This window comes from Callorhinus ursinus, unplaced genomic scaffold (genome assembly GCF_003265705.2).
Source record: "Callorhinus ursinus isolate GAN/ISIS: 27379988/994484 unplaced genomic scaffold, GSC_fseal_2.0 scaffold2, whole genome shotgun sequence".
Lineage (NCBI taxonomy): Eukaryota > Metazoa > Chordata > Mammalia > Carnivora > Otariidae > Callorhinus > Callorhinus ursinus.
In genome coordinates, this window is record NW_027397064.1 from 28,064,357 (window position 1) to 28,089,524 (window position 25,168).

Below are 25,168 nucleotides of genomic sequence, written 5' to 3' on the forward strand. Positions count from 1 at the left end.
AAAATCTTTAAAAAAAAAAGTTGAAAAGTTGAAAATCACCTTTAAAAGTAAAATGATACACATTTCTACCAGATGTCCTTCTCCAAAATCATCTGGGTTTTGCAGACGATTTATCACTACGCTTTCTGCCAGGACTCTTGCAGTGAAATCTCTTTATTCAGAGAAAAGTTCAGGCTTTGCGATCTTTTAAATCTGAATAGATCAGAAACCAATTTATTTAATTTTAAAAACAGTTCTCTGCTCCAGGACTAGACATTTGCCACTTGAGTCTCTGGGTAAATGTCACCCAGGAATGTGATAACGTGGGTCCTCCCAGAATCTGATTCCCCGCGGTAAACAAACCTCTTCACATTCTTTGGAAACCAAACCATACCCTTCAGGGACAGTCCCCTGATCTCTGCTCCACGCCGGGTGTTTTGCACGCGTTTCCAACCGACTTGGGGGAGCCTGCGTTTGTTCTCATACACGGCGCAGCCTAGCACTTATTTAAGTGGCCCCTCAAAAGCTGTTATGGTCACGTATACCTTTGTTAGTCTTCATCTCAGTCGGAATAATTTATTTGCCTTTCAGCAGCACATATGGCCTAAGACAAATACAGTAGCTCTTTCCTCTTTTCAGTCAAGTCCGAAAGTCTCATCCTGGCATTGTTATTATTGTGCTCTTCGAAGCATTTCCACATCGAGAAAGCTGTACGAGGTCCCAATGGAAAGTCACTGCCGGCCAACATGGATGGACGCTACCTGTTAAATAAGAGACAGTGTTTCCTTTAGGCCTGGGTTTAAAGACTTACTTAGCTTGCTTTTCACCTTCATTTCGGGTGACTGCCCAGCAAGGCTCATTTCTCTTGCCCAGATGTTTCTCTAGTTTCACCGCTGCGTCTGATTCTAATCCTTCCATCACTTTTTAAGCCATATGTGCATGTGTACAGAAGCACGTGTGTGCTGTATCCACATGATTAAACTGAGGACACATTTTCTCGTGTTTCCTTTCTGTATCTCCTTCTGCCCTTTCTCTCTTATCCCACCACAGATAAACACAACCCGATTGATGATACAGCAGAATATCAATTTTTAAAAGTTGAAAAAGTCATCTCTAAAAACTAAATAAATAAAAAAAGTCGTCTTTAGGGGCACCGGGGTGGCTCAGTCACCTGAGCATCCAACTTCGTGATTTTAGCTCAGGTCATATGATCTCATGGATTGTGAGATCGAGCCCCATGTCGGGGTCCATGCTCAGCACAGAGTCTGCTTGTCCCTCTCCCCTTCCTTTGTCCCAACTCACAGCTAGTCTGCTGTATTAATTGGTAGAAAGTTAATGTGAGGGTCTCTGGAGAGGCGTTGAGTAGTCTTAAATCTACAGTCGCCTCCCTGAGACCAAGGGGCAAGTCATTTGCAGAGGCCAGTGCAGAGTTTCTATTTCCATGTTAAGGTATAGCCTCCTCCTTCACTGTTAAAAGCACAAAGTTTTCAAGAGTTGGCCCACCCCCGGGGTCACAAATTTGTAGATGGTCTGAATGCGGTCCGCAGCCGTTTTGTTCTGAAATAGTAGTTTGGAAGCTGGAAGTCTTTCACATTAGTAACATAGAAATCCAGCCATTCTGGGCGCCTGGGTGGCTCAGATGGTTAAGCGTCTGCCTTCGGCTCAGGTCATGATCCCAGGGTCCTGGGATCGAGTCCCGCATTGGGCTCCCTGCTCCTTGGGAGCCTGCTTCTCCCTCTGCTTCTCTCTCCCTCTGTCTCTCTCATGAATAAATGAATAAAATCTTTAAAAAAAAAAAAGAAATCCAGCCATTCTTCAAAAACTCTGACAACACTAAGCCCTTATTTAACACATGGAGACATTTGGCTAGGACGGTACAGTAGCTGCTGACCGCTGTGGGCGAGTCCATTGTTCTTCGGTTCCCTCAAATCCCATTGTCTCCCCAACCTGAACTACCACACCTCTTATGGTTACCTGCCCTTGGGACATTTGAATTTGAAATAGAGGGTAGAGGATGTTTAACCTCTGCCAAAAGAGTATAGGTCTAATATTGTCACAACTCAAGATCTGCCCCTCATTTCCTTATAAAGTAGGAGTCTTATCAGCTTACCATGGTCAATTTCAAACACTCCCTCATATTCGAGTCCCCATGGTTGAAAAGGGTGTTCCTTAAATGACTCTTGCTGGGGTAGAGAGATGCCCCTTACAAGGTCAGCTTCTTTCTCTTTCTGTTGTCCCCAAAGGGAAGCTCCCCCACTCCCTTTCTCCCAGGAATCTTCCAGAAGCCATGGCCATTGGTAGGAGTAGCCGCTTCCTCAAGGGTTTCTGGCAGCATCTTTTCACAGGACGTGGGCATGGCCAGGTCTCCACCACAGTGCTTAAAGGCAAGGCCCAGGGGAGCTAAGTGAGTTAGGATACAGGTCCTGCTGCTCTAACAAAAGCCCAAAAGAATAGCAGAGAAAATATGTTCTCACTTCCTCCAGAAGGAGGAAGGCCAGAGAAGCAGGGCAGCTGTACTCCACGAGGTCACAGGAGGGCCCACACTTCTTATAGCTTACGAAGACACATGTTTTCCTCATCCATGTGGTGCAAGACAGCTCCTCACTGCATCCATATTCTAGACAATGACAAGAGGGAACAAGGGGTAGTAGAGGGGCTTAGACCCTGGTACACAAGGCCCCAAAGCCTAGGGGTCATTTTTTACTCTTCTCTTTCACATCTGATCCACTAAGAAACCTATTGATTCTGTCTTCAACATATAAATTAGAATTCAGTCTGTCCTTTTTTTTTTTTTTTAAGATTTCTTTATTTATTTGAGAGAGAGAGGTAGAGAGAGAGCATGCATGTGAGTGGAGGGAGGGGCCGAGGGAAAGACTCCCCGCTGGGCGCAGAGCCGGACTAAGGAAGGACTCAGTCCCACGACTCTGAGATCACGACCTGAGCCAGAATCGAGAGTCAGATGCTCAACCAACTGAGCCACCCAGGAACCCCAAATTCGGTCCTTTCTCATCACTTCTGCTACCCCCCTGATCCAAGCCACCCTCCTCTCCGGCCGTGATTATTCCAATAATCTTCGAATTGGTCTTGCTACTTGTACATTTGCTTGCCCACCGCCACAGCCACCACTGCCCACAGCGGTCTGTTCTCAGCGTAGCAGAAGGAGGGATTGCACCATGATAGAAACAGATTACTTTTCTGCTCGGCTCAGATCCTTCAGGGGCATCCCGTTTCCCTTAGAGTAAAAACCACAGTCCTCCAATGGCCTGCAAGTGTCTACATATCTGACCTCCCACACATCCTTGTTGCTTCTTTTCTTCTACTCTTCCCTTGTTCACCTTGCTCACCCTGTTCTAGTCACACTGGTATCCTTCCTATTTCTGGAATACGTTAGAGGCACTTCTGCCATAAGGCACTGGCTGTTCTTCTGCCTAGACCACTCTTGCCTGCAATATCCACACGACTAACTCCCTTACCTCCCTCGGACTTTGTGGTTGCTGCCTTCCCAATGAGTCCTTCTCTGACCACCTTACTGAAAATTAGAGCCTCCTCTCCTTTTCCCTTTATTCCATTCTCCCCCCTCCCCAGTTTTCCTGCAGCACTTACCAGCTTTTAACACACTTTAACACACTATGTAATTTGCTTTTCTATTATGTTTATTTTTTACTCTCTCTGGCTGGAATCTAAAATCTAAAAGGGAAGAAATAATTGTCTCATTTAGTGAAGAAGCACAATTAACTAGAATAGTGCCTGAGAAATGTAGGCACTTACTGAATATGTGCTAAATGAATGAGTGATTATGATTCAGAAATGGTGGCTGCCAGCTCTGGGCTAATGCTGTGGGTTGAATTGTGCCCCTCCAAAAAGGTCCGTTGAAGTCTTAACCCTCAGCAACTCACGATGTGATCTCATTTGGAATTAGGGTTTTTACAGAGGTGATCAAGTTAAAACGAGGACATGAGGGTGGGTTGTAATCCAGTATGACTCGTGTCCTTATGGAAGGGCGAAATTTGGACATGGAGACAGACATGCAGGGAGAGCACCATGAGGTGATGAAGGCAGATATTAGGATGACACGTGCACAAGCCAAGAAAGGCCAAAGTTTGCCAGCAAGTCACCAGAAACTAGGGAAGAGGCACGGGACAGATTGTCCCTCACAGACATCCCTCACGAGGAAACCACCCCACCTACACCTGACTTCAGACTTCTAGCCTCCAGACTGTGAGACAATAAATTTCTGTTATTTAAAAATTTTAAGTTTAGAGCACTTTGTCACATCAGCCCTATGAAACTCATATAGTTAGTCATGAGATATGTGCGTAGGCGTGAGATTTGGAAACCTAATTAGATCCGGAGGTGCCTATAAACTGCAAAGCAACATATAAACAAGCTGTAATAATTAAACAAGAATATGTCCTTAAGGGTTAACTGTGATTGTACAAGGACTCAGGGGGACAGTTGCTGCATTCTGCCTTACTTCTGTCTTTTCCCATCCTACCCATATCCCTCACCATCGCCACCACACAAAAACATCTGCTCTAAGTCACAGGGGAATTCCTAGATTATACTTCCTGTGAAGGTTTCAGCTGGGCAGCATTCAGCAACTCTGGAAGATCTTTCTCCAAGCTTTAACTAACTGGACCTTGTGTCTAATCAACTCATCTGCTTTCTGGAAGATTGGGGACCTCTCTGATACAGGGTTTTCTGTTTGAAGGGATTCTGAAACAGATGAGCTAGATCACTCATCCTCAAGGTACCTCCCCCCCCCCCCCCCCAAGAGAACTGGGAAGAGAGGTGGTTGGTGTCCTTCAGCAGGCCCTGTGATCATTTCAGTAACGGCATTAGAAGGGGGCGGTTTCTGACTTTTGGTGAGGATAATGGTTCTAGTGCAATTAGGGGTCTTCCATTGGCTTTCTGTGTTTGAAGAATGAAGGTCCTTCTACTTACTGCTTAGGATTTTGTAAGGTGATTTAAACTGCCACCTGGGGCATTTGGCTTCAGAATTCCTAATAGCCTGAAAGGTCATAGGCACGAGGAAGGAAGGGTGTCCCAGTATACGGGAGAAAACGGAGACAGGGAGTTAGACGCTAGGCTAGAAAAGATTTGACGTTGAGGAGGTTCAGCCACCAGAAGCAGTGGGCAGAGTAAGACCCCCAGACCTGCAAGAAAAGGGCAGCAAGAAGGAAGCCAGTTCTTGCTCAGTGAAGTAGGATACATGAAGGACAAGACTTGGTGTCAAGAAAAAAGCCAAGATCCTGGGAATGGCGTTGTGGGTCAAGGTCAGAGAGATTCTGGCAATGACGGTGACATAGGGGTGAACAAACAAACTCTCCGGGTACATTTGGTTCTGAACAGGATCTGTAGCCGAGTCAATCATTTCTCTAGCCCATGTTAAGCACCTGTGATATGTTAAGACGTGTACTAGGCACCATGAGGATCAGAGATGACAGGCATTGTTCTCAAGGAGTTAAGAGTTTGGTAGGGCAGAAATTGAAGATAAACCAATGACAATTTATTAGTGCATTGAGTACAATAAGAGTACAGTGTCATACAAAATCATGGTAACTAAGAGCTCAGGCTCTGGGTCCAATAGGTCTGAGTCTAGATCCTGATTCTCCAGTTACAGGTTGTGTGATCCTGAGCAAGTCACCAAGCTTCCTAAACTTCAGTATCTTTTCTTATAAATGGGAATAATAGTACTACTTACCTACTTTATAAGATTCTCGTGAGGATCAAATCAGACCATACATGCCTGGCACCTAGACAATTCCCAATAACATTGACCTTTTTTTATATAATAATAGTGATTATTATTGTAATTATCTGGGAGAAGGTAATGTCAGGAAATGTTTCCAGGAAAAGGCGGCACTTAAGGGGAATATTGGAAAAACAAAGAGAAGGTGGCTGGGCCTGGGATTGGGAGGGGGCTATTGAATGGCTTTTATTTTTTAATTATGTCCTGCCAGGCTCCTCAAACAATTTGAGATAGGATGATGAATTCAGTGTTAGTAGAATTTAATGTGAGATATCTCTGAGCAACACTCATGCTTTGACCTCTTCATTCTAACCCTACTATAATCCCATACTGTTTTTTCTTTTAAAGATCTTATTTATTTATTTGAGAGAGAGAGAGAGAGAGCACATGAGCAGGGGGAGGGGCAGAGGGAGAGGGAGAAGCAGACTCCCTGCTGAGCCGGGAGCCCGATGCAGGACTTGATCCCAGCACCCTGGGATCATGACCTGAGCTGAAGGCAGACACTTAACTGACTGAGCCACCCAGGCACCTCTATAATCCCATATCTTATATGTTTACCCCATTAATTACTGTAGCTCCATGAAATGAATACAACTATTAATTTTCTTTCTTCTTGATTTTGAATACTAACAAACAGAAATAACACAAAATAAAATTGATGTAGTTAAAATTGTACCCAGTAAACTTTGTTTTGATTGTAAAAATGATTTTTACCTCTTCTTGACCCAGAAAAACTGGTCTTGACAGGAAGGAAAAAAAAAGATCACAAAAGAAAACTTAACTTTGGGTGAATTTATAATAGATAAATTTTGATATGGGCAAAAATAAAATAAAACTGAACAAATCACATTTTTGTTGTAAATGTATAAGATAATCCAAATTAATTCAAAACAAAGGAATTTCAATAAAATAAAAATTTCAGTACAATTTAGGGCACTCTATAGGAAATTGGTATAGAAATTAAATGGTCATAGTCAACTTTATTCCAAAAGATACCTTTTGGTTAAAAAGTCTTCCACACTGATATAATTCTTATGAACATGTTTGCATTCATAAACATAGATTCAAAACATCCATGGGTGCAAAATAGTGTGTCAAAATCTCCAGGTCTTGCCTGTGACATCTGGATTTGTGGATTGATGAAGCAGTTGGAACTCTCTGTCTGAGCTTAGAAAGTCAGGGTATAACTAAGGGCTTTGAAGTCATCACCACGTAAGTATTCCTCTGTTTTCTTTTGTATCTTCCATAAAATAATAATGCAGAGTCAGAACCTAATAAATGCCTGTTGAATGTTAAATTCTCTCTAGTCAGGCCTATAAGCCTTATGGATAGAGGATTTGCACCTGTAGAGTCAATCATTTTAATTTAGCACTTACTGAATACTATGCAAAAATGAGCTATCACGGCTTTGAGAGTAATCAGAGCAAAACCGAGGTACCCCAAGATTTGGATGTCTAGAATATAATCACAGACCTTACCAAAAATTGTACTATTTCTATCCAGTTCATCAGATGAAACATTTTTATCCTAATGTTCCTTGTTCACTGAACATTTCCTGTTTTAAAAATTGTTCTCTTTCTTTTCAAATTTGCTTCTACAGATATCCTCATTCTCCACTTGACAAGGTCATGGAAGATCTAGAGGAAACATTATTTGAAGAATTCGAGAACTACTCCTATAACCTGGAATATTACTCCTCAGAGTCTGATTTGAAGGAGAAAGTCCAACTGGGAGTTGTTCATTGGGTCTCCCTGGTGTTATACTGTTTAGCATTTATTCTGGGCATTCCAGGAAATGCCACTGTCATTTGGTTCACGGGGTTCAAGTGGAAGAAGACAGTCACCACTCTCTGGTTCCTCAATCTGGCTATTGCAGATTTTATTTTTCTTCTCTTCCTACCTCTGTACATCTCCTATGTGGCCATGAATTTCCACTGGCCCTTTGGCATCTGGTTGTGCAAGGCCAATTCCTTCATTGCCCAGTTGAACATGTTTGCTAGTGTTTTCTTCCTGACGGTGATCAGCCTGGACCGCTATATCCACTTGATCCATCCTGTCGTATCTCATCGGCACCGAACCCTAAGGAACTCCCTGATTGTTATTATATCCGTTTGGTTTGTGGCTGCTCTAATGGGTGGTCCTGCCCTCTACTTCCGGGACACTCTGGAGTTCAATAACCAAACTCTTTGCTATAACAATTTCCATGAGCATGATCCTGACCTTACTTTGATGAGGCACCATGTTCTGACCTGGGTGAAATTTATTGTCGGGTACCTCTTCCCCTTGCTAGCAATGAGCATTTGCTACTTGTGTCTCATCTTCAAGGTGAAGAAGCGCAGCATCCTGGTCTCCAGTAAGCATTTCTGGACCATCCTGGCTGTGGTCATGGCCTTTTTGATTTGCTGGACTCCTTATCACCTGTTTAGCATTTGGGAGCTCACAATCCACCACAGTAGCTATTTCCACCAGGTGCTTCAGGCCGGCATCCCCCTCTCCACTGGCTTGGCATTCCTCAATAGTTGCTTGAACCCCATCCTTTACGTCCTAATTAGTAAGAAGTTCCAAACTCGCTTTCGGGCCTCAATTGCTGAGATCCTAAAGCACACACTGTGGGAGGTCAGCTGTTCTGGCACAGTGAGCGAACAGCTCAGGAACTCTGAGACCAAGAACCCATGTCTTCTGGAAACAGCTCAGTGAGTTATCAGTAGAAGGCTTTTGCGGGGGGGCCCTGATAAATGCTTTCAGATTATTTGGTTCCAAGGTATGGTAATAACCATCTCTTTCTGTCAATCAGTTTAGTGGCATTACATTTTTGTGTGGGTATAAAACGTAGGAAAGATCTTCATTTTTTCTCCCTGCAAATTAAATTATCTGTCATTCTTGCTAATTATACCGTTGTGGATTAGTCACCACTGTGGATGCAGTATCAGCTATTATTTTTTAAGTCCTAATGACTTTGAAGTCCTAAATCTTAATATTAAATAGATGATCAATTCATTTCAAAAATGTTAACATATGTGCTTAAGCTCACTTTAATTTTGCACCAGTAACCTATTAGACATATTTCTCAAATGCAACATGTACTTCATTTCTTTATTTCATGAAATCTATGCATGTACATTTATAAATTAAAGTCATAGTTGGTTATAGTAGTTTAAAACATTATGAACTATTCATGCTTAGTGAAGTGTCCCAGAATCTAGTTGCTTGAAATGACAATTTATTATTATAATGTCTCACAGTTCTGAGTCAGAAACTCAAACAAGGCCCAGAAGGGATGTTCATCTCTCCGCTTCACGAGGTCTGGAGCATCAGCTGGACTGGGATGACCCAAATGGTAGAATTTTGGAACAGCTTGTCTCCTCTGCCCTACTGTCCCTTCTCTTCATCTTTTTTTTTTTTCTTCATACAGCTCATCCAGTATGGTAGCTCAGGGTGGCCAGACTTCTTATATGGCCGTGTAGGGCTCAAAGAGACCAAAGTGGACATTTCTAGTCCTCTTTAAGCCTATGCCCACCCCTGACACAGTATCACATCCACTGTACTCTCTTGGTCAAAGTGGTCCTGGACCAGCTCAGGTTCAAGGGGAGGCAACATAAACTCCACCTGCCAGTGTGGATATGCTCCTATCTTTAATCCCTCATGAAATCACTATAAATATTAATATTCTTGGAAAATTCTGGGTATGTGCAAATATGTATAAGATTGCTGTAAACATAAAACACTGACATCTAGATGGTAGATAGGCCAGCCTAATCTCAGAATGATTTCAGAAAAAGAAAGCATGTATGACATTGATATATTTCTACCTTCTATTCCCATAACTCTATAGACACCAGTACAAGACCAATAAAGTAATACCTTTAAGTTAGTAACCTCTTCAATTTTAAAAAGCATTTAATTTTTTGTAATTTCTTTATTTTATTTTGAAAGTTGGGAGGGGGGCTGTGTTATTTCTTGAATCAATATCCTTTTTTATTTCATCTCTCAGCTTCTGGAAATGCCCATTAGCCCATAGCAACAATCAGATCTGGTTTTGGAAATTATTTCTCAAAAATGTGTGGCATAGCTCAGCACATCCCAAACTTCTGTCATCCCCCAATTTCATGATTTCTGCCACCCAGTATGGAGGGAAGGCAAGAAGAGAAAGGCTCATTGTGAGTGTCTGTCCCCTCCACAACCGGAGTTTAAGATACTCCATTCTGGGTTCCCCGTCACCTTCAAGGGACAGGCCCTGATTTCCCAGGATCAGGAGAAAAGCTGGAGGATCAAAGACAAAGAGAATTCCTTAGGCTCATCCTTAGTTTGAGCAGATGGAGGGATTCTCAAGGCTGTGGGAGAAAGAGGAAGGCTGAAGAGCAGGAAGGGGATTAAGCAACCAAGGGCAGAAGGAAATGGAGCAGATGGTGTTACCACCTAAGAAGCAGGAGCTTACCAAAGGCCTATGAAAATATTTGAGATCTTTAAAAAAATGTTATTGGCTCTAGAATATAAAAAAGGAAACTTGAAAAGTCAAAATTAATAAATACTTAATCACATGTCTATAAAATACACCTTTATGTCAATGAGTCAAATGAAATATTTCAGTTATATAAAAACATATTTAATATGGACTTTCAATATGTTTCAGTGTTTGATATGAGGAGAGAAACTTCGAAAAAAATGCTTTAAGGAAGGTCTATAAAGGTCTTTTTTTTAAAGATTTTATTAATTTATTTGACAGAGAGGGAGCAAGGGAGAGAGAGCACAAGCAGGGGGAGTGGCAGGCAGAGGGAGAGGGAGAAGCAGGCTCCCTGCTGAGCAGGGAGCCCGAAGTGGGGCTCCATCCCAGGACCCTGGGATCATGACCTGAGCTGAAGGCAGATACTTAATGACTGAGCCACCCAGGTGCCCCAAGGTCTACAAAGGTCTTAAAGGAACTCTGAATTCATTTGAGAACCTAAGGAAGGTTATGGGTACTTTCCCTAGAAACATGCTTTTTTTTTTTTAATCAGTCTCTGCCCAAATGTGGAGCTTAAACTCACAATCCCAAGATCAAGACTCAAGTCGCATGTGACTGCCAGGTACCCCTCCCTAGAAACATGCTTTTAAATAAAATATCAGAGAGTCCTTAGATCCTGGGCTAAAGACTCTAGTTTTAGTGGCTTTTAAAATAGCTGATAGTGGGGATGTAACAGAAATCTGCTAGTGGAAAGTAGCAGCCAGTACAAGTACTTAATGTTTTATTCTCAGTTCGAGAGAAGATCTGAAGAATAGCCCTGGCCCTGGGCCTGGGGACTCCAAGCCTCCTCCCCTAACAGTTGGAATTTGGTTAGTGGGGCTTTCCAGGGGTCTCCTGGTTAAAAGCAGGATGAATGACTAAAAGGACAGAGGCTGGAGGAGAGGACAAGCGCTGGAGCAATTAGGGAAGGAAGTGAGGGAGCTCAGTGCCCAGAGTTGGCAGAAGAGTAAAGAATCCCAGGCTCTCAGGGACAGGGGCATAGACACCAGGAGACAGACCTGCCTCTTTAATGGAAAGCATCTCTTTGAAGAGGGCAAGTCCCAGGGCCTCCAGAGGCAGGATATCTGGATTTGAACTAAGGCGCGAACACATGCTGTGTCTGTGTCCTTGGCTAAATTAATTCAAATTTCTAGACCTGTTTCTCCCATCTGCAAAATGGGGATAACAATAGTAGTATGAGCTACAGGGCTGTTGTTGAAATTAAATGAAGTGATGCAGGTAAAGCACTTAGAGGGGTACTTAGACCTATAAATAACTCGATCAAACTTAGCTGGTATTAATCAGTGAATTCTTGGCATCTTCCGACCTAGTAACTGCTTAGTAAATGTTAGATCCTTTCCTCTTGGATGAATATAAACATTTCATAGGAAGAATAAGGGAGCTACACAGAGAACTTTAAAACAAGATAGTTTGTAAGTACGTATAAAAGACTATGTGCCTAGAGGTGGTAAAGGGCAAGAAGCAGAATAAAAGTTGAAAGATGTATTTGGAGTGCATCTTGAAGAATGACTCCAATTTTAACAAGTGCAGATGAGAAAAGAGCCTTTTCAGGTAGGTGACACAGTAGGGGCAAACGTACAGAGGAAAACAGGCTATGATCAGAAAAAATAGTAAAAAAAAAAAAAGGGTCCCATTTTCTAGGGACAGAGTGAGGATAGAAGATTCACAAGTTGGTGTCCAGCTTGAATAGTAATCCATAGTTCCTCAATATTCTTACATATGGGCAGTTCTTTGGGGGAATGAATTTAAGAAGCCCATGAACATTTTCCTTTGATTTTTACTTTACTGAAAGCTATGCAGGCCAATGGCATTGCAAACAACAGATGCTCATTTGGGTCATTTCTTGAATGCATCTATTACCATCCATACAGAGCGTGTAATGACAAAATGTGTTTATCAGTCTCGGTTCCATTTTAAATTTACCCTTATGTGACTTTATCTTCTCACTCTCCCTAATTGAGGATATGAAGCAAGGGTTACACCAATGAAATAGGATTAAATTGTCTAAAAGCAGGGATGAAGAACTTTCTTTATTCTATTGCCAACACATTACCTGGCCAAGGACCCCAGTTTCAGTTGTCTCTCACTAAGTGAATAATCGGGCAAGTCATCTTTCAGAGTTGTTTCCTCATCTAAATGGTGATAAAAATGTCTGTTTTGCTTATCTCATAGCTTATAATGGGGTCCAAAATGGACAATGTGTATGAGGCATGTATTTTTGTATTTTTTTAGTTTTTTAATCTAAGGACAATAATTGCCATTGCCAAATTGGATTTGTTCGGGGTTGGGGGGAATACATACAGATCCCAAAACATGAATGCAACTTTTTTATTTGTCTTTGTCCATAAGCTTATCTTTTCATAATAGGGAAAAAAACTCCAGCATTTTTCAGTGTTGCTCTAGTCTGTTACTTTTTAATTATATTGTTTATAAAGTATTTCCTTGAGTATATACGCCATAATTTAGCCATTTCCATTCATGTTAGGACTGTGACAATCCTTTTATTCACTTGCTTCCATCCATACCACCTCCAGGTCAGAGCTGTCTGCCTTTGTCATTTTCTGGCTCAGAAAACTTCAAGGCTCTCCCCGCCAGCCCCCCATACACACACTGCTTTCACAGAAGGAGCCAGCCTGGATGTGCCACCTGACCCCACCCTATCTAATCCCAAACAGACACTGCAAAATCCAGCCAAGTTGATCTAATTGCCTTGTAAGTGTTACATTGTCTATTCTATTCCTGTGTTTTATCCCCTCCTGGAATACTCTCTTTCCTTTTTTTTTTTTTTTTTTTTTTTAACAAATTACTGATCAAGGTCCACCCAGCTCAAGTCCCAACTTCTCCAAAAAATTTTTCGATTCTAGCCTTCCCTGACCCTCTGAACTTTTGGATTACTTGCTTAATCACAAAATGACTAATTTTTAACAATTTTATGTGTGTTCAAGCCACCTCCCTATTGTAATTTTCTTAACTCTTCTTTTGTATTTTTATAGCTTCTAACATGGTGACACTGAATCATTTTTAAGTCCCACACTGTTATCAGCCTGTGTGAGGGATGCCAAATATGAAAAATAAGTATGGTCTGAGTTACTGTAATCATTTATGGGCATACAAAAAAAAGCTGGCCTCTTTTATCTTTTGTTAATACTCCAAAGCCAGAAACAAACTAAAAAATCTCTCTTTCTCTATGTCCACCTATGCCTTCTGAACCCATTGGTTCAAAAACAGGTTATTCAGTACACAGGCTCACATGCAAATGTGAGCATTGCTTGTAACAGCAGAAAGCTGAAGCAATCTAAAACTCCAATAGACTGGTTAAATAAGATATGAGACAATGGATTATGTAACTGTTAGAAAATGAGAAAGCTTTAGAAGTACTGACACGGAATATTCAAGATATAATTTCCAAGACATCCAAGTCTATTTTTATGGACAAAGTAAAAGGTGCAGAACAGTTTGCATTGTATGCTACAATTACTTCATGCATATGCTCACACTAGTTCTGGAAAGAGCTAAGAACCTGTTGACATTGGTTGCTTTTATGGAGCTAAATGGGAGGCCTGGGAGAGGGGGCAGTGGGGGGGGGCACACACAGAGACTTCATTGTATAACTTCTTGTTTTGAACTATGTTACTGTATTATCTATTTTTTTAAATACAAAATTAAAAGATACCACTAAATATATTTATGTGAGGCTGTGGAGTCAGGATTTTTTTTTTTTAAGATTTTTTTATTTATTTGATAGAGACACAATGAGAGAAGGAACACAAGCAGTGGGAGTGGGAGAGGGAGAAGCAGGCTTCCTGCCGAGCAGGGAGCCCAATACAGGGCTCGATCCCAGGACCCTGGGACCATGACCTGAGCCCAAGGCAGACGCTTAACGACTGAGCCACCCAGGCACCCCTAGAGTCAAGATTTTTAAAGTCATGTGCTTCATTTATCATTTTAAGATTTACAAGACAGCTGTGGTTTGAAATAACCATTCTAAATTTTTTAATTCTTTTTACTTTTAACCACATTTTTAATCAATAGTTTTTATCATTTTTGTTAATACTTCTTCTTCCAGCTATTTGGTGCTCAATCCCTTTAACATGTCGATGATTGTGAGTGATCTGGGGCTACTATTCACTAGTTGCTACATCTCGATCTTTCCATGGCAACATTTCCAGAATCCCCAGGCTCCGGTTCTACAGAAAATTAAGTGCTGCCCTCTGCTGGCTCTCATGACACTGACAACCAGAAAATTTCTCATGACGTTGGAAATACTTGGTGAAGATGATCGTAGTCATTGGTACATACTCGTACCAATTAAATAAATTACCTCTCAAATTTAATAATTTCCCACATTTAAGGCAGTCTCCCATATAAAGAAAATCAGATTGAGAGGAAAAGAATAGAACTGTCTGGTTTGGCTAGGAAAATTCTGACCTCAAACAAACCATTTATTCTTTTTTGGTCTACAGATTAGAGAACACAAAATAAGACTTTTAGAAGTCAGTAATTCCTGGGGTGCCGGAGTGGCTCAGTCGGTTAAGCTCCAACTCTTGATTTTAGCTCAGGTCTTGATCTCAAGGTCGTGAGTTCAAGACCTTTAAGAACCAAAAGCTGCCTTCACCTACTTAGCTACAGCACTACCTCATTTTTTTTTAAGATTTTTAAAACTTTGAGAAAAGCGAACGTAAGCAGTAGGGAGGGGCAGAGGGAGAAGCAGACTGCCCACTGAGCAGGGAGCCCAATGTGGGGCTCAATTCTGGGACTCCAGGACCATGACCTGAGCTGAAGGCAGACGCTCAACCGATTGAGCCACCCAGGCACCCTGCACTACCTCATTGTTGAAGTCCCTTCACCCCAATAGGTTGCTATCCAAATCCAAAAAAATGTCCCACTCAGTCCCCACCTCCACACCAAAGCCAGGTTTATGAACCACAGCCTGGGAATCAGTTACCTGTATAACCTCCTTCCCGTGACACAGTGCTACTCAAAATCACATTCCCCAAAGCACAAATCAAGCTCTCCATCAGGGGGCCTGAGCTGGTTAAGCATCTGCCTTCTGTTCAGGTCATCTCAGTGTCCTGGGATTGAATCCCTCGTGGGTCAGCAGGGAGTCGGCTTCTCCCTCTACCCCTCCCCCCTGCTTGTGCTCTGGCTCTCAAATACAAAATCTTAAACAAGTTCTCCCTTAACAGTAAATGAGGCATGATCTTCAATTTGCAGTATTTGCCTTGACAAATTTGTAATTTGGAAATTTTGGGAATCCCTCCTTGGACCTAACTTCCCTCCTCTGGGTTAGGTGTCCTTTAGTGAAGTTGCACACCCCATCCTGTATCATATTGCTTTCAAGTGGGATTTTTAATTGTGTGATTTTTCAGTCTGGAGTAACCCCCAACTAGAGGGTTGGGAAGTAACATGGTTACTTCCATGTTGTTACATGGAAGATCCTATGTAACAACAAATTACTTCATCAGTCATGTAAGTCATTGATCCATCTCGACATTTAACTTTTTCCAAATATTTCATTAACTATTCCAGCAAACAAAGGACATACACTGTGCCCAGTTATCATCTTAAGCACTTTGTATGTATTGATCCACTTCTCATCAAGGTACTTCCAACATTTCCACTGCGGAAAACCAGTATTACATTAAAACTCCCTGCAAAAAGCCCAAGGTTTGAACCATTATAATCTACAGGGCTAAAAATCTAGTTGAAACTCTTAATCCAAAATTTCCCCAAGTGAAGCTTACCTGATTTCTTTTGAAAACAAAGCAAATATGAAACTTGCAACACTGTGGTATTAAGAGCAGCATCCTTGTGCATTGGGTACAGAAACTATACTACGACTGAGTCCATTTCTATTAATTTGTTTATAAAATCTACTCAACACCTACCTGTATTCATAGTATTTATGATAAATATTTTCCTCCTTTTTGGGCTAAATATCTAACAATGCTGACCCAAATTTATTTTTATGAATTATATGCCCATTCAATTTCTTCCCTCAAAATGGAAACCACCCTACATAAGAGTCAAGAGCCAGCAGCGGTCTTTTAAGCTTTTATTTAAGGGTAACGATCTATGATGTAGATTTTAGATCTTATTAAAAGCAGCCACATCCATGGACTGCACATAGTCCTCAAAAGCAGTAATCCGCTCCTCCAGCATATCTGTTCCAACTTTATCATCTTCCACTACACACTGTATTTGAAGTTTTTTAATTCCATATCCCACTGGAACTAGTTTAGCTGGAAAGAACATTAAAAAAATCTTAGTTAGCAAAGTCCTGTTGATTGACAAACATTGTAAATGTGCAACTTCCAGATGCCACTTCCTAAAAGCAAAGATTGAACTCACAAGAGCCCCAGACCAAGCCATCTGCCTGAATGCTTCGGACGCACTCCTCTAGTTTTGCCATATCTGTCTCATCGTCCCAAGGTTTCACATCTAGTAATATGGAAGACTTGGCAACAAGTGCAGGTTCTAAAAAAAGGTACAACCAGCATTATTCAGACACTCAGTTATGTTTTTTCATTTTAGTTGAGGACACCTTTAAAATCTTAATCTGTTTCCTAATGGATCATCTCCTCAGCCAAACAAAACTACAGAATACATCTTATGTTTGTTACGCACATGGCCGCTTTCTGTTGTGCTAAGAAAGAGGTATTTAATTGTGTTAACAGTTTCTTTCCCACAGAGGAATGCCACAACTGCTACCATAAGAACAGCTGCAGACCAGTAGCTGTGGAAGTTTTATGAAGAACCACCTATACAGGTTTTTAAATACTGACCTAGTTAACAAATGCAGAGGCAATTACTTTGGAAATCAAGCTTCAGAAAAGATTACTCACATTACCATGAAATGAAGTTAAATCAGCACAAATTATAAAATGACCTACTTTTGGCTTTCTTTGACTCATACTGTGCAAGGCGTTCCTCTCTTAGCCTCTTCGCTTCTTCACTTTCCTATAGAGAAAAATTAAGTATGTTTCACAAAGCTGGTTGTTCCTCAGCTTAATGCTAGTGGAACCATCACAACAGACCAGTTTTTTCAGAAAAAAGCAAATCCATCACAAGCTCAGCCGAAAGATGGTGATTTGATTTTATTCATCATGTAACCAATGAGAATTTTTAAAAGTCAGGTAATAAAGTGGTGAAACCGGAATTCAAATCCAGGCAATTTCACCACAAAGCCTATGATTAAGCTCACTGATTTATGTATTAATTTATGCCATACCTCCTCATCATCAGATCCAAAGAGATCAATGTCATCATCATCTTTACTATCTGTAGCTCCACTTCCTGTGGTGTCTTCCACATTAGCAGGGCCATACTTGCCCAAAGCTTTCTTCACTCCTGGAAGGCTTGAAAAAAAAAAAAACTTAAGTTCCACCACCACTAGGTCGGTATGTTCTTTTGCAGACAGCACATGAGAACTTGTTTCCATCACAATTTACCAAGAGATCACTTTTGTATTAAGAATTTACCCTTAAACAGTAAATACTTATGTAAATACTTTTGTATGTTTAACTCCTCACCCAACAAACATTAGTAGCATGTTGAGACATTATATTCAATACTCACTATGATTTACTCTTTCAGTATGAATATTTCTGTTTGAGATTTCATTAAGTATGCTCAGTTCCATTCTTAGTGAACTGGAGTCCACTTCCCCAAACTTCCACCCTTGTTGGCAGTTTCAGAAGAATGGCCAAGGACTGAATGAATGAGCCACCCTCTCACCCCAGAGGTGGGCCCCCCGGGTCAGGGTGGAGGCACATTGTCAGGGCATTGTGGGGAAAAGTTGAACTGCTGCTGTCCATGTTCTACCTGTTCTGTGAAAAAACGGAGGACTTCAGTCTCTTGGCCTTCTAAAGTCACAAAGATAATTTAGCTTACAATATCCCAAACAAAACTGAAGTAGCCTGGCTCCAATTTTGTCATGTGAAAATCCTGAATTTAAGCTTAGAAAGCGTTCTGTTCTTCAGATAAATACAAAGGTAATTTTACCTGGCCTTCTCCTTTTCATAAGACTTGATGTGATTATACCAACGGAGGGCATGATACAAGTCGGCAGGTGGGGGGCCGGAGACTGCTTCAAATACTGCCACGTCTGCTTGTGACGGCACATACCTGCCAAGGATACAAAAATTACACACGCCTTTAAGAAAAAAATCTACAAATATCAGCAAATAAATGACAAACGGCACATCCGTCAAACTACTGTGAACTGGCCCATTTGCTACTGGGCAACCTAAGCTGCTGTATTTATTTTTTAAAATAAACTCAAGATCGGGGTCCATGCGTTTGGTTTTCCGCCCTACCCTGAGAATCCCGGCCACTTCGTGGCCCTCAAAGCTTGCAATCTCTAACGGGAGACCTACAAGCTTACTTCCACAAACTGAGTGAACAAGGGGAAAACCCTGGCTGAATCAAGTCAGTGGAAAGAAAGCACATGTTTAACCCTTCGCCCCTCGCAGCCCCGCTACCTTTCCCCCAGCGGCGGCGGCAGAGGCCGCGCCACGTGGCCCGGCCCCAAGCCCGGGCCCGTCCTCACCCCTCGATGTAGCTCTTGTCCGCTAGGTAGTCGTTGAGCACCTGGAGACCGGCGGGGCTTTTCAGGTCTCCAAAACCCATGGCGTCGGCTGATCCCACGAAGCGGGCGGCAGCGAAGGAAAAGAGGAGCGGAGGTAGTCGGCGCCTAGCGCTAAAGAAAAAAAAGGGGCCGCAAAAGGCCGGAAAATGCCTTATATAGAGACGGAGGCGTTTCCCTCGGCCGCACAGGGTCGAAAGTTAAAGGTCAAAGTACGTTAATACCCTCATTACTCCACGAAAAACTCGGGGGCTCTGAATTGAACGCCCCACAAATTATCTGCGGGCCTCTATGTGTTTAGAAATAAATTAATAAAAGGGGTATTTCTTAACTTAGTACCTCCGCGGCTCCGGAACACTACAGGAACCGCCCCTCGAAGCGCCGGAGATGACCGAAGACGCTCGGCCTCAGGCACCTGCCCACTTCCGGCGGAACTGCGGTTCCAAACCGTCTCCCCGCCCCCGCCCCCTCCAGGCTGCCCGCCCTCCGCCCCGCCCCCTGTCCAGGCTGTCCCCCTGTTCGGAAATTGCCGAACTCAAGCTGAGCGGAAATTGTCGAATCTGGAGTTTTAGTCCCTCCTGGCTTCCCGTTCTTCAGGCCCGGCGGGCGAGGTTAGCCAAGGCCGCCATATTGAATAAGCAATCCGGCCTCTGAGGGGGTTGGTGCGGTACAGACAGTTCTGCAGAGCGGCTTCGGCGGCTCCAGGGAGAAGGTGAAGCCGTGATAGCGTGAGAAGGCTGAGGTTCCCCTTGCCATAGCAGTTGATTTCTTGACGACACTGTTTCTTCTGGCCCAGGTGACTCATTCTACTCTTGTCCTTGACTGGGCGCTTCGTCCCACCCCGCCTCCCCCGGAAGCCCCTAGGGCCGGCAGGTGAGGGCTGTTGGCGGTGGTCTCCGGTCTCTGGAGCGAAAAGCAGGTGTAGAACCTGGAGGCTCTGGGAGCGCTGGCCCGGAGGCAGGTTTGTGGGTGACCTTCATTCTGCAAGGGAAATGCAGGACATTCCCCTTTGTGGAGAGGAGGCCGTTTTGTTCCCTGGGAGAGGATGTATGTCAAGTGACTTAGGCCTAAAGACTGAGCGTCCTCCCCCCCAAATTAACATGTACTTGGTGTAGTACACCGGCCGCTGTTGCCTTAGCAACCATCCACACCTCTGGGGTTTTTTTTGTTGTTGTTGTTTTGTTTTTGTCCGTTGAGTGCATTGGACAATATTTCTTATTCCTTTCCCTGGTGGGAAAACTGAAGAAAATGATACTTAAAAATTTGCCCAAGGTCGCACTGCGAACGACATGGCTACGTTGTTTAGCTATGTTGAGATCTAATGCATGTACCGTTTAAGACCGTGGATCAGACACAACTCTGCTCCAGAACGATTTGAGGGCATTGAAAATGTATCGTGAACTGTTTCTGATGAATAAACATCCAGGTTGTTTCCTTAGGGAATGTTCTTTTTTACACCGAATTGCAGGTGCATTGTTGAGCAGGGTGTTAAAAGGCTGTCAGAGCACCTGCACTTTTTAATTCCAGGGAAGTGGAAGTTTCGGCCAGAAATTTGAGATAGAATTCATTTCGCAAATAGTGTTGAATGTCTATTATAAACTAAAGATGAGTCCATGAAGAAGAATAAAATGGGTGATTTGACTGGGGAGTAGTTAGGAAATTTAAGGTAGGCTGATCAAGGAAAGCCTCCCTGAGGAATGTGTTAAGCCCCGATCTGAAGGACAAGAAGCCAGAAAGATCTAAAGGAAGAGCATTTCAGTCTGAGGCCACAGCCTGTGGGGGAGAGGGGAGGGGCTGTAGGGACAGTGTGGAAGCTAGGAGACCTGCTGGGGGGGCTGTTGTAATGGTCCAGGCAAGATGATGCTGGTCTACAGTAGAGTGGTACCTTGGAAGGAGAGAAGTGCATGGATGCAGGATATACGGTGGGGAATGTGGAATAGTACTGTTCTTATACTAAAAAGTGTCCACTCTGGTCATTAACATTTTCCCATTTAGAGATGACTATTTCCATTCCTGTGTGGTAGATAAATACGTGTAAAGTACATTTTAAAGTTTTGTAAAACTGTCTTCTGTTGGGGCCACACACACTTCCATTTGATGCTGGATTTTCAAGAGACAGTCTAGTTCTCGTTGATTTCCTAGCTAAAGTGGACAATACTTTTAGATTGTATTGGAGACAAAATAATAGAAAGTGTTTACATTGTTGTATGAAATATTGATTGTTGATTTTCAGTCTGTCATTACTCTAATTCAGCAAATTCAGATTTACCTTTATATCATCAAAAGAATTTAGTAAGACGGATGCTACGCATTTTGGAACTTGGTCATAAGATTATTTGGTGGTTATTTTTTCAAGGGCTAAGTCTTCAGAGAAGGGAAATGACCAAATTGCACCATTACTCTTCAAGGAACTTACACGTTAGTAGGTACTAAAATTGATTACTAACATAATTTAGTAGGTGGGATAGTAAAGCTGGATACACGGCGTGTGCTGATGGTACAGAGGGGATACGGAGCTGATCTCCGGAGGCTAGTACTGTCTGAACTGAATTTAGGCTTAATTGACATTTATTGAGCTTTTACTAATAATGCATAGCCTAGGAAGTATTGTTTTCTTCCTGACCAATAGATAGAGAAGCAGGAACTCGATTTACCAAAAATCACTCAGTTGTAGGTGATAGACTTCATGTCTGCAAATTTAGTATCTCAGGTTCTGAATTAATGAATGTTATGAATTAACTAAAGTCTGCATTAATGAAATTTTCTGTTATACCTCTTCTGTAGTTGGTATGTGAAACTTCATGCTTAAAAGGTGTAAGACTGTTTTCCACTCTCTAACTTTGAAAGTCACTATGTTGATACATTCTGATCACATAATTTCCATTTTTAGAAGTTTTAAGTGAAAAATTACAATTCAGATGCTTAGCCCATTTGATCAAGTGAGTGGACAGAAAGTTCAGATGCTTAGTCCTTATGTTCAAGTGAATGCATAAAAACTAAAAGTTCAGGTAACTTTTCTGTTTGCTTGTGTGTATCTTTAATTAGTATTATTTATATAATTCACTCCCATTTCTTTTAGTACTACAACAAACGTTTATTATGGGAGACTGTCCTTGTGCATTACAGGATGTTTAACAGCACCCTGGCCTCTACCCACTGGATGCCAGTAGCTTTCCCCCAGTTGTGACAACGATGTGTCGAAATGTTGACAAATGTTCCCTGGGAAGCGAAACTGTCCCTGGTTGAGAACCACTATTTTAGAGCTTACTGTGTACCAGCCTTGGAAATAGGCACTGAAGATGGAAAAATTGAAGAAGTTCATAATACAGTGAGGGTAGAACAGACTTATAATTGCAAATCTGTAAGATAAATGTACTAAGCACAGAAAATGGCACCCCAGATACTTAAAAGGCTTGGACTTGTGAGCCAGCTCAGAATCTCAGGAACATTTAGTAGGTAACTGCTGAGAACATAGAATGTTAGAATGCATATTGGTAGGAATGAAGGCAGAAAGGTAGATGTCGTTATTTTACATAGTATTAATGGTAAGCTCATTGTTGTTCTTCGAGTTTATTTTACTACATAATGTTTTACATTTGATCATTTGTTGATAGTTAAAAACAACACAACACTGCCCTTTACATAGATTGATATACTAGCTGCTCCTTAGCTCCTTGACATTGTACAAGTCAGTTAATCTCCTGAGACTGAATATTCTCATCTCTAGAATTTGGGGGAAAACATCAGGACTCATGAATGTTCAATGTAATAATGTTTGTGAAGTGTTTAAGACTTATGAACTATTACCAAAAAGTTTGTAATTAGGGTTTTTTTTTCCTATGATAATATAACTCTTCTTTGTTTTATTCTTAGCAATATGTTAAGGATACCTCTAAGAAGGGCCTTAGTCGGCCTTTCTAAGTCTTCTAAAGGATGTGGTGAGTATTTTATTTTTATTTTGCACTTGTGGTACTAGATTTTCTATCTTTGTAAATTTACTGGTTTATGGAATGTTTCTTGAAGGACTCTAAACTGTAATTTGTTTTAAATAAAATAGAAACAAGTGATTGTAGTGGAATAGAATAATTTTTTTAAAGATTTATTTATATACGGGGCGCCTGGGTGGCTCAGTCGTTAAGCGTCTGCCTTCAGCTCAGGTCATGATCCCAGGGTCCTGGGATCCAGCCCCACATTGGGCTCCCTGCTCAGCGGGAGGCCTGCCTCTCCCTCTCACACTCTGCCTGCTTGTGTTCCCTTTCTCGCTGTGTCTCTCTCTGTCAAATAAATAAATAAAATCTTTACAAAAAAGATTTATTTATATATTTTGGAGAGAAAGAGCACACAGGCAGGGGGAGGGGCAGAGGGAGAGAATCTCAAGCAGACTCCCCACTGAGCTGGAAGCCTGACCCAGGGCTTGATCTCACAACCCTGAGATCATGACCTGAACCAAAATCAAGAGTAGGCCACTTAACTGACTGAGCCACCCAGGCGACCTAGAGTAATTTTTAAAATATAACTAAACAATTTATAGAAGGTGTCATGAAATAAAAAGTAGTAGGAACTGCCTATCATTGCCAGAATGGAAAAGCAGTCATGCTGCTTTTGGAAAGTGGTATTCTCATGGACATATTTTCAGTGGTATTAAAAGTTTCAACTTAAACTACCATTAAAAGTGGATAGCCATATTCTATCTGGTATTCAGGATTGGAAAAGCATTTGTCTAATTCTATATTTTATAGGTTTGCATATAGAGAAATACAGGGAAATGGTATAAAATTAGGAAAAATCTTAGGCTTATAGGTTAGAGTTAATCCACTATCCTCTGCTATAATAAATTTAACTCTGTTAATTTATTTCTCATCTCAATATTTTTAATGGTCAGTTCGAACAACTGCCACAGCAGCAAGCAACTTAATTGAAGTATTTGTTGATGGTCAACCTGTCATGGTGGAACCAGGAACTACCGTCCTTCAAGTAGGCATATGTTCTAATTCTTTATTTTTGTTCTGGTTTTTTAAGGAATATCAATTTATTTCCTTAATACTGTTTACTTCTAAAAACTTTAAGATTCCTTGATACATGCTCATAAAAAAACTATAGATAGTAAAATTATATGAAAATAAGTTGGATTTAAAATGTTGGCATTTCAAAGTGAGATATTTATCTTTTTCTGACTTTCTTGGTGAATTATGGTAGTTATTTCGTTTCACTTCTGCTTTCCAAGTAAAAAGCTACTAGAAATTTGAAGTTACCAAGAATAACTAATTATAAGTTAATATAGGTAAGTTTGGAGAAAAGGTAATCTTTGTTGTGATCCTGCTTGATGCTTTTCACTTCATATAACTTCTCAATTTTTATAACATTTCTAAGAATGTGTCCTACAAAGCAGGTAAATGGAGGGTAGTCCGTTCTTGAATTCATGCCCTGAATACATAATTTCTCCAGATTCCTTCAGACCTAACAGAGTTGGTCATGGACAAGTGATGCTTCATTCTACCTGCGAGTTATCAAAAGCTAAAATGCTCTTTATTCATGTTAGCAGTCATTTCTAGACTATCTGCCAGGCACAGACATCTAAACAATAAGTATATAACAGAGGTATATGTTCAAGGTACAGTAGAGAGTATTTTTGCCAGGTATAGGAGGTGATAGAAAGAGATGGTAGGGGTATCTCAAGTGATCCCTGAGGAGATTTTAAAGGATAAATAAGTGTTTATATTTGGACAGAGAAGCTTCAAATAGTTTGGTATCATTCGGACTTAAGGTATATGTAGAAGATGAGATAACAGGAAATCAAATTACTCTGATAGATCCATGATGAAAGAAGATATATGTCATGCTAAAGAGCTTAGAGTTTGACCCATCAACAGTTTTCATGGCAATTAGGCAAGATGACAGTGACTATAGAGGATGTTGGTTTGGAGAATAACAAGACTGGTGTGAGAGACAAAGGAGAAGTATCTTGCATTAGTAGAGCAGAAAATGAAAGCCCTAAAACAGATAGTGGCAGTGGGAAGGAAAGTAAGAGGATAGATTCAGGGAGAGTGAGATGTAGATAGACAGGCCTTTAGGAACAGTGAAGAGCAGGGGAATTTTTGTGGTTTCTGGCTTTGTTAGTTTATTTGGGGATGTATCATAGGAGACAGAAATAGGTTGAATTTTAACTCTCTATAGAGCATACACATGTGCATGCCAATTAAGGCTAAAACTTGGAGAAGTGGTGGACTGTCAGGGCTACAGATGAGGATTTAGATATAATCATCATCTGGAATGTGAGCTAGTATGAAGGTTGGGACCAGATCTTGCTTGCTACTTACTATACCCTCTGCATCTAGCACATAGGAAGACTC

At 41.5% G+C, this 25,168-nt stretch overlaps 3 protein-coding genes and 2 non-coding genes across 13 annotated transcripts in view; 2 read left to right on the top strand and 3 right to left on the bottom strand.

Moving 5' to 3' along the window:
- CMKLR2 (chemerin chemokine-like receptor 2) overlaps positions 1-11,665 on the top strand; it is a 30,429-nt gene extending 18,764 nt beyond the window's left edge. For all 4 annotated transcript variants that reach the window (XM_073879576.1, XM_073879583.1, XM_073879578.1 and 1 more), the window contains exon 3: positions 7,332-11,665. In XM_073879576.1, the coding sequence (XP_073735677.1) occupies positions 7,332-8,427 (1,096 nt within the window). In that variant the 3' untranslated portion in view covers positions 8,428-11,665. The remainder of the gene's footprint in view (positions 1-7,331) is intronic.
- A 4,608-nt stretch (positions 11,666-16,273) lies between these two features.
- EEF1B2 (eukaryotic translation elongation factor 1 beta 2) lies at positions 16,274-19,275 on the bottom strand. Its single transcript, XM_025892735.2, has 7 exons — positions 19,158-19,275; positions 18,783-18,932; positions 18,236-18,358; positions 17,463-17,589; positions 17,125-17,191; positions 16,583-16,708; positions 16,274-16,473 (listed from the first exon to the last, which is right to left on the bottom strand). The coding sequence occupies exons 2-7, from the start codon at positions 18,860-18,862 to the stop codon at positions 16,319-16,321; spliced, it is 678 nt and encodes a 225-aa protein (XP_025748520.1). The 5' UTR covers positions 18,863-18,932; positions 19,158-19,275; the 3' UTR covers positions 16,274-16,318.
- LOC112808013 (small nucleolar RNA SNORA41) lies at positions 16,842-16,975 on the bottom strand. Its single transcript, XR_003204230.1, has one exon. It is a non-coding gene; the product is annotated as a small nucleolar RNA SNORA41 (small nucleolar RNA).
- LOC112808010 (small nucleolar RNA SNORD51) lies at positions 17,269-17,347 on the bottom strand. Its single transcript, XR_003204229.1, has one exon. It is a non-coding gene; the product is annotated as a small nucleolar RNA SNORD51 (small nucleolar RNA).
- A 113-nt stretch (positions 19,276-19,388) lies between the features above and the next one.
- Positions 19,389-25,168, top strand: part of NDUFS1 (NADH:ubiquinone oxidoreductase core subunit S1) — a 30,087-nt gene continuing 24,307 nt past the window's right edge. The window contains exons 1-3 of one of the 6 annotated variants that reach the window (XM_025892736.2): positions 19,389-19,530; positions 22,692-22,756; positions 23,701-23,792. In XM_025892736.2, the coding sequence (XP_025748521.1) occupies positions 22,696-22,756; positions 23,701-23,792 (153 nt within the window). In that variant the 5' untranslated portion in view covers positions 19,389-19,530; positions 22,692-22,695. Of the gene's footprint in view, positions 19,615-19,668; positions 19,692-22,691; positions 22,757-23,700; positions 23,793-25,168 lie in introns of those variants that run through there. The other 5 variants (XM_073879598.1, XM_025892746.2, XM_073879595.1 and 2 more) reach the window with 5 other exon arrangements.

Bases quoted from the DNA above. Each gene is read 5' to 3' on its own strand.
- EEF1B2 (XM_025892735.2), bottom strand. From the start codon at position 18,862: ATGGGTTTTGGAGACCTGAAAAGCCCCGCCGGTCTCCAGGTGCTCAAC. The intron at 18,359-18,782 runs GTGAGGACGGGC...TATCCTTGGCAG, and splicing joins GACAAGAGCTACATCGAGGG to GTATGTGCCGTCACAAGCAG. The intron at 16,709-17,124 runs GTAGGTCATTTT...ACCTTTTTTTAG, and splicing joins TGAGTCAAAGAAAGCCAAAA to AACCTGCACTTGTTGCCAAG.